At 42.2% G+C, this 14,006-nt stretch overlaps 1 protein-coding gene across 2 annotated transcripts in view; it reads right to left on the bottom strand.

Moving 5' to 3' along the window:
- The window catches only part of LOC133250781 (putative adhesion G protein-coupled receptor E4P), a 40,520-nt gene that overhangs the window by 5,993 nt on the left and 20,521 nt on the right, over positions 1-14,006 (bottom strand). For both annotated transcript variants that reach the window (XM_061422426.1, XM_061422425.1), the window contains exons 9-15: positions 11,794-11,978; positions 11,061-11,228; positions 8,836-9,030; positions 5,993-6,228; positions 4,313-4,379; positions 3,655-3,746; positions 2,629-2,809 (exon numbers count right to left, since the gene is read on the bottom strand). In XM_061422426.1, the coding sequence (XP_061278410.1) occupies positions 2,629-2,809; positions 3,655-3,746; positions 4,313-4,379; positions 5,993-6,228; positions 8,836-9,030; positions 11,061-11,228; positions 11,794-11,978 (1,124 nt within the window). The remainder of the gene's footprint in view (positions 1-2,628; positions 2,810-3,654; positions 3,747-4,312; positions 4,380-5,992; positions 6,229-8,835; positions 9,031-11,060; positions 11,229-11,793; positions 11,979-14,006) is intronic.

The following is a 14,006-nucleotide window of genomic DNA, read 5'->3' on the forward strand; positions in this document are numbered from 1 at the left end:
AATCACTGCAAATGGTGACTGCAGCCATGAAATTAAAAGACACTTACTCCTTGGAAGAAAAGTTATGACCAACCTAGATAGCATATTAAAAAGCAGAGACATTACTTTGCCAACAAAGGTTCATCTAGTCAAGGCTATGGTTTTTCCAGTGGTCATGTATGGATGTGAGAGTTGGACTGTCAAGAAAGCCAAGTGCTGAAGAATTGATGCTTTTGAAGGGTGGTGTTGGAGAAGACTCTTGAGAGTCCCTTGGACTGTAAGGAGATCCAACCAGTCCATTCTGAAGGAGATCAGCTCTGGGATTTCTTTGGAAGGAATGATGCTAAAGCTGAAACTCCAGTACTTTGGCCACCTTATGTGAAGAGTTGACTCATTGGAAAAGACTCTGATGCTGGGAGGGATTGGGGGCAGGAGGAGAAGGGGACGACAGAGGATGAGATGGCTGGATGGCATCACTGACTCGATGGACTTGAGTCTGAGTGAACTCTGGGAGTTGGTGATGGACAGGGAGGCCTGGTGTGCTGCGATTCATGGGGTCGAAAAGAGTCAGACACGACTGAGAGACTGAACTGAACTGAACTGAACTGAAGATCACATGGCCAGCATGTAAAATCTTGTCATTTTTACTCAGAGCCCTGACACAGACCACCCACTGTGATTCCATGAATTGCCTTCCTTTAATCACATTATCATATTTTTTAAAAGACATCTAAATTCTTAATACTCAACATTAACTCGCATTAAGTTCTATTTTACTTCTGTGTGTGAGGAGCACCAAGCATTAAGGCACTAAAAGATGAAAGAGAACTTTGTAAATTGTTAAGATGGTCTTTTCACCGCCAGCATCTTAATTGCTGATAGGTCTACTCAACAGCAAAGGGGAAAAAGCCAGGAAAGTTGTTTTCAATTTTTACCCTATAAAGAGTGAAATTATAATGATCCTCACTGAGAACATGTGTGCCACAAACTGCTAAGACATTTGTTTTATGTTATCTCATTTAATTATCAATCTGGTGAGGCTGGTATTGCCATATTTGCAGATGAGAAAAACCAAGGCTCAGAGAGCATAAGAAACCTTCCCAGAGTCACACAGCAACCCAATTAGTGGAAATACCAGGATTAGAGCTGGTCTTTCTGGGTTTGTGGTAATATAAAATTATGCCAATAAACCAGTGCTTTTCCATACAGTGCACCTGACTAGAAGGATTATTCATCCTCTCTCTGACAAACTCAGGTATGGCCATGGGATCTGCTTTGGCCAATGAAAGAGAGTTGAACTGTGCTTTGTCATAATCTCCTTTCCCTTTGCCACGAACACACTAATGTTCTACTAATAAATAAGGGCTGTCCCTTCAGCCTCCATCACAGAGTGAAGATGATACATATCAAACTGCAGCTATGTAGCATAAGCAAGAAATAAGCCTTTGTCATTGTAAGCCACTGAAATCAGAGGGGGATGAGCTAACTGTTACTACAGCAGAATCTCCCTTATCCAGACTGATATGTGTTCTGCTATGAATTAAAGTGTGTCCCCTGAAAATTCATGTATGAAAGCCCTAACTTTCCCAATGTGGTTGTATCTGGAGGTATGACCTTGATGGAAGTGATTAAGGTTAAATGCAGTCATAAGCTCCCAGGTGGTGCTAGCGGTATAGAACCTGCCTGCCAATGCAGGAGACACAAGAGACACAGGTTCAATCCCTGGGTCAGGAAGATCCCCTGGAGGAGGGCATGGCAACCCACTCCAATTTTTGCCTGGAGAATCCCATGGACAGAAGAGCCTGGCGGGCTACAGACCATGAGGTCGCAGAGAGTTGGATACAACTGAACCAACTTAGCATGCATGAGGTCATAAGCACCGAGTCCCTGTTCAATAGGATTAACAACATCCTTATAAGAAGAGACCTGAAAACTCTCATTCTCACTCCCATGTGAAGACACTTTCAGAAAGTGGCCATCTACCAAGAAGAGAGTCCTCTTCAGAACCCAAACATACTGGCATCCTGATATTAGGCATCTGGTCTCCTGAGTTGTGAGACGATAAATTTCTATTGACCAGATCACTCTGTGATATTTTTTATGGCAGTCACCAGCAGACAAAGGCATGCAACTTTCATATACTTCTAAAATTATTCCAAAATAAAAAGTTTACTTAAAAAGAAGTTATTAATAACTAGACTAACAATCCTTTTTTTTTTCCATATGGCATGTCCAGATTGGAATGATGAATGGATGAGACTCAGAGCACATGATTTACCCAAGAAGCACCTAAACCCTCTTCCTAGAATCAAGGCAACTCCAAAATTATAAATATACAAGGTCAGAGAGAAGATCCCCTGGAGAAGGGAACGGCTACCCACTCCAGGGCTTCCCTGGAGGCTCAGATGGTAAAGAATCCGCCTGCAATGTGGGAAATCTGAGTTTGATCCCTGGGTTCGGAAGATCCCCTGGAGAAGGGAATGGCTACCTGCTCCAGTATTCTGGCCTGGAGAATCCCATGGACAGTAGTTGCCAAAAGTCAGTCACGACTAAGCGACTTTCACACGGTCAGAGAAGGGCGAGGATATGAACAACAATTCAACAAGACTTTCAGATTAAGCTGGTGAGACACAAAATGATTTGCCTTACCTGGCGATTAAGAAGACAGTGTACCACAAAAAGCAAAGTCCCCTGTAGAACATTGATGATGGTGAACATGTAGGCGATGATCGATCCAGTGGTCTTCCCAACTTCTTCAACCAAGAAAAAACCAAGACCCCAAGAACATCCCAGGATAAACAGCTGAGAGATGGCTTTAAATGTCATGACTCTGAAAAAGGAAAAAACAGTAATACCTCTCATTTATCACTACATAGTGTGCATGGCACTCAAGGCTTTCAGCACATTCTTTACCACTAGTGCCACCTGGGAAGCCCTCTCATGAATCACCTTAGTTAAACCTCATGAATAGCTCATGTGGCAAAGTGTCTTCCTCGAACTCATACAACTTGAAGAAGGCAGAACCCAATTTGTTTTTTCTTTTGAAATTAAAAGTAGTTTTTAAAATTTATTTTTAGTAGGAGGATAATTGCTTTACAATAATTGTATTGGTTTCTGCCATACATCAACGTGAATTAGCCATAGGTATGCCCCTTCCATCTTCAACCTCCCTCAGACCTCCCACCTCATCCCACCCCTCTAGGTTGTCACAGGGCATCAGATTTGAGCTCCTTCCATCATACAGAAGATTCCCAGTGGCTATCTATTTTGCATATGGTAATGTATCTGTTTCAATGCTACTTTCCCTATTCATCCCACTCTCTTCTTCCCCTGCTGTGTCCACAAGTCTATTTTCTGTGTCTGCGTCTCCATGAACCTAGACCCTTTTATACAGAGTGAAGTAAGTCAGAAAGAGAAAAACAATATCTCATATTAATGCATACATGCAGTCTAAGAAGATAGTACTGATGAACCTTTCTGCACAGGAGCAATGGAAAACCTAACGTTTATGACCTCTGAGAATAATGCTTTTTTCTCACTCTTGAAAATTATTCCTCTGCAAAGTCTTTTACCTGGAAGTTTTATACCCTATTTTTGTATGGGTGGTCCCAGAAAATGTGGTCCTATAGGAAAAAAAAATCTATGGGTACCACTAATTCTGGTATGCATTCTTACCTGGTGTTCTGAATGGTGGAAACTTCTTTATTAAGGGAGGAAAGTTTGCTTCTCAAAATCCACAGAACTTGGAAGTAGAACACCAAGTTTATCTGTGGAAACAGAATGGAAAATTGACTTGGAACTGTCTTTTGAAGCTATGTCATGCAACCCAACTTGAGGTAGACCTAAGAATCTTTTCCCAAAAGATACAGACTTTATAAGGGTAGTGATATGCACACAGGCTCTGGTCTTTTATACAACACAGACTATAGAACCCATGCATCTGATGGTTGATTAGCATGACTATATAATTTATCATTCAAGCCAGGACACTTTAAAAGTAAAAGAATGCTATTCACATCTATACCAGGATGACGGATGTAACCAGGAATTTCTTGGCAAACAGGAAAATGTTCTATGCAGAGTGAACATTTTCTAAAGTTTTGTCAAATGAACAAATCCTGGATTTTTAAAAGACTTCCCAGCAGAGGGTTATGTTATATCAGAGGAACCAGGGAGCTGGGGGAAGCTGAAGAAAGACATCTGAAGACAATATTTCCAGCAAGAAGGGTTGATCACATTAGGCTGTATTTCCTTATCACATCTCATTTCCACTTTAACAGGTAAGAAACACACTCAGTGTTTCACCAGTAAATATCAATGGTTGGTCACCTACCAAGATAATGAGTGCTACTGGCCCCATGAAGCTCCAGATGAACCCTTTATCAAGTTTGAGCCAGCAGCTGTTGAGAGAAAGATAAGCATTAGCTGCTGATTTCTTAGGAGAAAGCAAAGGACTTGAATTCCGGCTACTGTAGCAATATCTGAGCAGTGTCCATACCTGTTTGGTTCAGATCTGAATATTAGGTGGAATTAAACATGGGTCCTCATCTCTTGCAAACTGCATGCTTTGAACCTCAGTTTCCCAAGTATAAAGTGGGGCCAACCAAAATGTTTTCAACACTTTTAAGTAACTACTGTGACTATATACCAAGTCTTGAAGTCAGATAGTATTATCAGTCCTCTGACTTTGCTTTTCTCCTTCAATATTGTGTTAGCTATTCTGGGTCATTTGCCACTCCCTATAAACATCAGAACCAGATTGTCAATATCCACAAAATAATTTTCTGGGATTTTGGTTGGGAATACATTCAATCTATAGATCAAGTAGGAAAAAACTGACTTATTGACAATATTGAGTCTTCCTGTCCATGAACATGGACTATCACTTCATTTATTTGAATTTATTTTGATTTCTTTTATCAAAGTTTCCATCATATAGATCTCATAGTAAAGATTAAATGAGATAATGTTCATGCATTTTTAATACATTTCCTGACAGAATTAAAGACCAATGATTGTAGCTAATAATGTATTCTAATACCATGTGAAAGTGAAAAGTGAAAGTCTTATCTGCATCTTTGCAACCCCATGGACTGTAGAGTCCATGGAATTCTTCAAGCCAGAATACTGGAGTGGGTAGCCATTCCCTTGTCCATCAAATCTTCCTGACCCAGGAATTGAACCAAGGTCTCCTGCATTGCAGGTAGATTCTTTACCAGCTGAGCTACCAGGGAATCCCAATAAATGTATTCTAATAATGTACTGTGCTTAGTTGCTCAGTCATGACTGACTCCTGGCAACCCCATGGACTGTAGCCCACCCGGCTCCTCTGTCCATGAAATTCTCCAAGCAAGAATACTGCAGTGGGTTGCCATGCCCTCCTCCAGCGGATCTTCGCAACCCAGGGACTGAACCCAGGTCTCCCACATTGAAGGTGGATTCTAATAATAATGATTGCTAAAATAAGAGAGTAAAAGTAGTAATTTTCAGCTACAAAAACTATCAACACTAATAATCAAGCATATTTCATGTACCAAGCACTCTAATGTCCAATACTTTGTATTCTTTCATAGCTTATATTTGAAAAAATAGTATAATTTATCAATATAATTTATTCTGAAAAAGGACATGGCAATATGAAACTGGTAAAAGTAAGCAATTACCAATACTCAGTAGGCAGAAAATCTCCCATACTTGATTCTATTCCAAGGGTTACAACTATGGCCCATAGGCCAAATCTGGTCCTCTCTTTGTTTTTGTAAATAAAGTTTTATTTAAACACAATCACATCCATTAATTTACAAATTGTCTATAACACTACAGGGGCAACGTTGAGTAATTTCCAAAAAGACCATATGGCTTGCAAAACAATAATAGTTACCATCTGTTGTTTTTCTTTTTGTTTTTTTTTTTTTTTATAGGAAGTTTGCCAGCCCCTCCCTACCCCCACTGTTTCAGATTTTGTATTGGTAATGGACACCACTTCCACCATGAATGCACTCATCATGCTTACTGAGTATACGTTCCATAATTCTTGTGTCCTACTGTTGCTGATACAGCCACAATCAGAGCTGGGACCGCATAGCCTACAGGGTACATGAACCTCTTCTTGAATCTGCCTGCAGTGGTGTAGTTGGCCACCTTGAGGTTCCTGACAGTGAGGAAGAGGTGTAGCCCTTCGAGGAACATCCAGGTGAAGGCGGCCAAGTAGAGGTAATGCAGTACACCTGCGATGACCTTGCACAGCACCTGGGGGGAGAGTAGAGTTAGGAACATGGAGCTGATGTGGTCTGTACCTGATTATATCCTTGCCTGTGTGCATGCCAAGTCACTTCAGTCGTGTCCAACTCTTTGCAACCCCATGGACTGTAGCCCACCAGTCTCCCCTGTCCATGGGATTCTGCAGGCAAGAATACTGGAGTGGGTTGCCATGCCCTCCTCCAGGGGGTCTTCTCTGCCCAGGGATCAAACCTGCATCTCTTATGTCTCCTGCATTGGTTCTTTATCACTAGCACCACCTGGGAAGTCAAATTATATACTTAACACTTATTATTTCCTGCATGCTAGCCTGGAATTTCAATTCTTACACCTGTGCCATTTTGCTTAGGGGAAACACATCTTCTAGGGACTCTCACCAACCATTGAAATCTGCCTATCTTGTGCATGGGGCAAGCCAGAAGTGCCAAGAAATGAATGTCATGGGTGAAAAGTGAAAGTGTTAGTCACTCAGTCATGTCCAGCTCTTTGTGACCTCATTGACTGTAGCCTGCAAAGCTCCTCAGTCCATGGAATTCTCCAGGCAAGAATACTGGATTGGTAGCCATGTTCTTCTCCAGGAGATCTTTCCAACCCAAGGATTGAACCTGGGTCTGCTCTATTGCAGGCAGATTCTTTACAATCTGAGCCACTATGGGAGCAGCACTCAAATCCATAATAGACAAGAGTTAGCAAATCAATACTCCATTGACTTTGGCATTTGGGGGGATGGGATGGTTAATTTTATGTTTCAGCTTGACTGGGCTAGGGCATGTCCAGACAACTGATAACACATTATTTCTGGGCATGCCTGTGAGGATGTTTCTGGAAGAGATTAGCATTGGAATCAATAAACTGAGTAACAAAGATGGCCCTCACCAATGAGGATTGGCATCATCCAATTTGTCAAGGGCATAAATAGAACAGAAAGTTGGAGAAAGGGAGAATTTGCTCTCTCTGCTTGAACTGGGACATCCACCTTCTCTAGCTCTCAGACATCAAAGGTCATGGTTCCAATTAATTTTATTTATGAAATGTATGGCAGAAACCAGCAAAGTCACATCCACCAAAATGCCAAGCCTCCATCCACCCTCAGTTTGTCACTAGGACTCGACTTACCAAACAGAGACTACATTTCCCAGCACTCCTTGCAGTTAGTTTGACCATGTGACTGGCTTCTAGCCAATGGGATTTGAGAGGTCCATATAAACCCCTCTCCTAGGACTTCACCACCCTCTTTCTCTTTCCACTTGGTCAAAATGGAAAGAATCTCAGGATGACCTTGGAAGCTGTGTATGCTATGAGAGAGCCTCCCATGGCCTGAGGTTGGAGGAGAGATACCCTTTACACCTGTTCACTCACCCTCTACTGACTCACAGGGGAAAATGAACTACTCTTGGGATAAACCACTGATATTTTATAGTTTATTTGTTGTAGTAGCTATTGTAACCCTAACTAACACCATCAGTCTGATTTAACAAAATGTTTGAGTGTCAGACTGATGGTGTTAGTTAGGGTTACAATAGCTACTACAACAAATAAACTATAAAATATCAGTGGTTTATCCTAAGAGTAGTTCATTTTCCCCTGTGGGTCAGTAGAGCTATCCAAAAATCTACAAGCAATAAATGCTGGAGAGGATGTGGAGAAAAGGGAACCCTCTTACACTGTTGGTGGGAATGCAAACTCGTACAGCCACTATGGAGAACAGTGTGGAGATTCCTTTAAAAACTGGAAATAAAACTGGCATACGACCCAGCAATCCCACTGCTGGGCATGCACACTGAAGAAACCAGAATTGAGAGGGACTCGTGTACTCCAGTGTTCATTGCAGCACTATTTATAATAGCCAGGACATGGAAGCAACCTAGATGTCCATCAGCAGATGAATGGATAAGAAAGCTGTGGTACGTATACACAATGGAGTATTACTCAGCCATTAAAAAGAATACACTTGAATCAGTTCTAATGAGGAGGATGAAACTGGAGCCTTTTATACAGAGTGAAGTAAGCCAGAAAGAAAAACACCAATTCAGTATACTAACGCATATATATGGAATTTAGAAAAATGGTAACAATAACCCTGTATTCGAGACAGCAAAAGAGACAGATGTATAGAACAGTCTTCTAGACTCTGTGGGAGAGGGTGAGGGTGGGATGATTTGGGAGAATGGCATTGAAACATGTATATTATCATATGTGAAACAGATCGCCAGTCCAGGTTCGATACATTATTCAGGATGCTTGGGGCTGGTGCACTGGGATGACCCAGAGGGATGGGATGGGGAGGGAGGTGGGAGGGGGGTTCAGGATGGGAAACACGTGTACACCCGTGGCAGAGTCATGTCAATGTATGGCAAAACCAATACAATATTGTAATTACCCTCCAATTAAAATAAATAAATTTATACTTAAAAAATAAAATTAAAAAAAAGAAATTATGGGTCATGTTCAAAATTACACAGAGAGATAAAATGGGAATTCTTGCTTTTTACCCTACACAATCATTGGTGTTTATCATCATTCATCCCATCTTTCCTCCAAACTAAGTGGCTAGATTGGATTAGGACCATGAAATAAATAATATGTTAATTCTCCTACCTCAGGTTCAGTTTGATCAATCCCCACGAGGAAGAGGAGGTGGGCCAGAAAGAGGCAGATGGAGAGCTGCAGGTGGAGAGTAGTGCTGGTGTTCTGGATGGATCGACACAGGAGGAAGGTGAGGGCTGCCAGGAGGAGGCAGAGCAGGGAGAGGCTCAGCCCCACATAGGTGATCATGGTCAGCACAGGATCCTCCTAGAAGACACCAAAAGAGGAATATATTATTCCAGCTCTATAGGTATGTTCCTGATGGAGCATCGGATGGACTTTCCAGATCAGCTCCCAAAGAAATGACTTAATCTCTCTAAGACTTGGTGATTCCCTCTTCAAAATATGGGTAGTTATAGCATTTATCACACAGAGCTAGACCAGCATTGACAAATAGAAACAGATGAGCCATGTGCATAATTTTAAATTTTCTAGTAGCCATATTTTTGAAAATGTCAAAAGAAACAAGTCTAATTGATTTAATAGTACATGTTCAAAATACTGGGCTTCCCAGGTGGTGTTAGTGGTAAAAGAACCTGCCTGCCAATTCAGGAGATGTAACAGGCAGGTTCAATCGCTGGGTCAGGAAGATCCCCTGGAGACAGGCATGGCAACCCACTCAAGTATTCCTGCCTGGAGAATCCCATGGTCAGAGGAGCCTGGTGGGCTATAGTTCACTGGCTACACTCACAAAGAATCGGACACGACTGAAGCAATTTAGCACTCATGTACACATGTTCAAAATACTATCAGTTCAACGTGTTGAATGTCATATAATTAATATAATGATATAACAAAAATATAATCAGTTCAAATTACATTCAGTGTAAAAGTTATTAATGAACTAGTTGGTCCTCTTTTCCCTCCATATTCAGTCTTTGAAACCCAGTATGTACTTAACACTTACCGAGCATCTCAATCAAATGCTATATTTTAAAGAGTGAAAGTAAAGCACTGTCCTACCAAAAAACAAAGTTGTATTTAGTGGAAAAATATTTTATACTATTTCTTAATTTCAATACATTCAAATGGAATAGAATTTTTTTCTTCAGTCATACTAGTCACATTTTAAGTGTTCAATAACCATATGTCTGATCCTATTGGACAAGACGGCAATCAAATATAATCTCATGAAGGCTGTTTTGTTCTCTGTAGTATCCACAATGCCTGGAATGGCATCAGACATATAGTAGTTTACTCAAATTCATGTTCATTGAGTTGGTTAGATAGCATCACTGGTTATAAATGGACATAAATTTGAGCAAACTCCAGGAGACAGTGGAGGACAGAGGAGCCTGACGTGCTGCAGTCCATGGGGTCTCAAATAGTCAGACACGACTTAGTGACTGAACAACAAGAAAGTTACTTATATATAAATCTGTTAAATGAACAAAATGAGGTTGTGCGTTTACGTAAGAAATATGGTGTTATCTTCCAGTCAATGATCAATAAATGGGAGTTTAAAATAAGTGGGGAAACAAGTTAGGTAAATTTCTTTAAATGCGAGTTATCTGAGGTATGGTTGGGACCTGGGAAGTTTAGGGGGCTGTGCTTTTACATGGGTGATGGTCAGTTGCCTTTGTTCTGGTGTGACTGGGCGATGGGGGTTAGGTCTATTTCTCGCAGAGTAACAGGTCTCCATGGATCTTTCCACCGTAGGGGCTGACAACCGACTTTTCAATGATTGAGGGCTTTCTCTGCTAGCTTGAGCACACTCTGCGCATGCCCATGGACATGTCAAGAGAATGAATACTCCCTGGATGTTGTTGTTGTTCAGTCGCTAAGTCTCGTCTGACTCTTTGCAGCCCCATAGACTGCAGCACGCAAGGCTCTTCTGTCCTCTGCTATCTCCAAGAATTTGCTCAAATTCATATCCATTGAGTCGATGATGTAGCTTTCAACAAATGACTGAAGGGAGATGGTGTATAAATAACCCAGCTTTCTCGCCATTCATTTAGGATGACTCTGAGGTGTGTCTTCTACCCTGACTCCAAAAATCTCCCAGAGGGAAGTAACCCCAGTTACTCATAGTGGTACCTGGCATCTGGCTTCTCTGATTGGCTTCTGTCTCTTTCCCATTTCATTTCCCAGTCCCTTACTGATGCTTCCTGGAATTACCTCTCAAGTAATTCTGCTTGACACCTTATCTCAGAGTTGTTTTTTTTATTTTCCCTGAGACTCGGAGAGTCTTCCTGGACACAGTCAAGTTCACTGTAAGGGACCATAAATTGTTGTACCTTGGGAACAAGAGCCACGAGGACAGCAAAGCTGGAAAGGTGGGAGCACTTGCATTGGGTGTGAGAATCATTGCTGCCCAAATGAGCGCAACCCTCCGTCGACCAGCTGCCCCCATCCTTTGATCCTTTCCAGTAGACACAGAAATATTTTCTCCTCCCACCACCTGGCTGGAAAGAGAAGAGCATGAAAGTGGATTTCTTCTGGTTTTTATCATTTCAACTTTATAGGTTAAGTGAGGTGCACTGGGTTGGAAACTGGATTGGAAAAACTCTGAAACCCTTGTGGGGAAGTGTTGCATACCCCACTTTCACTGTGGGATTTGCTCTTCATTTATTCTGCCCGTCTCTGGTTTTCCCTGGGACTGACTGTTATGCACTGCTTTCCCCAGGTTGTTGGTCATTGATAAGACCAGTGAGAGAAGTGGATGAGAGGGAGAAGAGGCAGCTCCGGTATTTCTTCTGTACTGCTTTTCTGCTGCCAACTGTCTCCATCTCCAATTGCCAATCTTCCTGTATACGTGCAGCCTTCACTGGGCAATGCTCATCCCCCCAGTGCTTTTTTTCCCCCATTGCCTTTTTATGCTTAAGTGTGATACCAGCTGTCCCACATTTGCCATCTCTGAGTGCCTCAACATTTGTTAGTTCTCTTAACTCTGAATGATCAGAGTTGAATTCAGTTTCCTGCCTGGACTGATAATTCACCTGTTCAAGGTAAAGCCTAGATTTTGCTCACCTGAGTATGTTGGAAGGTCAGGAACACAGGTTTAGATAGATCAACTTTTTCCTTCACACCAATGGAGCCACTTATCACTTTAGAGTTCAGGTTGACTTCCTTTATCCCTCTTCTATCACTGAAAAAGGATCCATTTAGAATATCCCCAAGAGATCGATAAGTGATAAGCGCCACTGCACTTGCATCTGAGAAAATGGAAGAAAAGTCACGTTTGCTAGGGTATCTAGAGGTTGGGGAATTGGTACATTAGTGTTCTGTGTGAGGGTTGTAAGGGTTATATAAAGTCATAATTGCACTTGGAAGTCTTTTCCATTGCCCAATCAATACATTACATGTGGCTTAGGGATTATTATTCTGTATATGTAATATATAGTCAAATGTATCACACATTATAAGGGATATAAGGCAATGGCACCCCACTCCTGTACTCTTGCCTGGAAAATCCCATGGATGGAGGAGCCTGGTAGGCTGCAGTCCATGGGGTCACTAGGAGTCAGACATGACTGAGCGACTTCACATTCACTTTTCACTTTCATGAATTGGAGAAGGAAATGGCAACCCACTCCAGTGTTCTTGCCTGGAGAATCCCAGGGACGGGGGAGCCTGGTGGGCTGCCATCTCTGGGGTCGCACAGAGTCGGACACGACTGAAGCGACTTAGCAGCAGCATGTGCAAAATATTCTATCGATGTGTTGTAAAATATTTATATATGAACATTAGACATCAAAAGGAGAATCATAAGGCAAGATGTTTGTCTCCAGAAGGTAAAACTCAGGTGTGCGTGTGTGTGTGTTTGTGTGGGCACGCACATGTGCATGTGCCCGTTCAGTCATGTCCAACTCTCTGCGACCCCATGGACTGTAACCCGCCAGGCTCCTCTATCCGTGGGATTCTCCAGGCAAGAATACTGGAGTGAGTTACCATTTCCTTCTCCAGGGGATCTTTCCGACCCAGGGATCAAACCCCCATCTCTTACATCTCCTGCATTGGCAGGCAGGTTCTTTACCCCTAGCACCACCTGAGAAGCCTGGAACTCATGTGGGATGAAGAAATCAAATGTTTCTGAATAGATGATGACTCCCTCATATTCATTCCTGTACACTGTTTATGGTGGCCAAGGGATGGAGGCAACCTAGATATCCATCAACAAAGGAATGGATGGAGAAAATGTGGTATGTCTGTACAATGGAATACTACTCATTTATAAAATGAAATAAAGTTGGGACACAGACGGACCTAGAGACTGTCATACAGAGTGAACTGAGCCAGAAAGAGAAAAACAAACATATATTAACACGCATATGTGGAATCTAGAGAAATGGTACAGATGATCTTATTTGCCAAAGAGACAGAGACACAGACCTAAATAGCAAATGTATGGACACCAAGGGGGCAAGTGGGGCGCTGGATGAACAGGGAGATTGGGATTGACATATTTCACTGCTGATGTGTGTGTGCTCAGTTGCTCAGTCTTGGCCAACTCTTTGCAGCCCTATGAACTGTAGCCCGCCAGGCCCCTCTGTCCATGGAATTTTCCTGGCAAGAACACTGGAGTGGGTTTCCATTTCCTACTCCAGGGTATCTTCCCAACCCAGGGACTGAACCACACCTCTTGTATCTCCTGCCCTGGTGGGTGCATTCTTAACCACTGCAGCACCTGGGAAGCCCTGTACAGTATCAACACTATGTATAAAGTGCATAACTAATGGGAACCTACTGTATAGCCAGGGAACTCTGCTCAATGCTCTGTGCTGAGCTACGTGGAGAGGAAATCCAAAAAAGAGGGGATATGTGTATACACATGACTGAGTCACTCTGCTGGATAGTAGAAACTAACACAACATTATAAAGCAACTATACTCCAACAAAAATTAATTTAAAAAGTATTCCAAATAATTCCCATCTTCCACCTCAAGCTGACTCCTGGGTATCTAATGTAATGGAAAAGTATCCTGATGGCCCATTCTGTTCAATTTATCCTCTCACCCTTCCCTCACTCCCTCCTCCTACCTCTCTCGCTCAGCCTCTCTCTCTCTCTTTTTCTCTTTCTCTCTCTCTGTCTCCCTCCCACCCTCTTCCCTTTCCCTTTTCATGCTAGAAGAATTTAAGTCATAGAAGTTGAATGCACAGTATGACACGGTTTCCTAAACTGCAATCATTCACGTGCCACCATGCCAGTTTTACCCCAAACCACTTACCACCTATATCACTCG

This window comes from Bos javanicus, chromosome 7 (genome assembly GCF_032452875.1).
Source record: "Bos javanicus breed banteng chromosome 7, ARS-OSU_banteng_1.0, whole genome shotgun sequence".
NCBI lineage: Eukaryota > Metazoa > Chordata > Mammalia > Artiodactyla > Bovidae > Bos > Bos javanicus.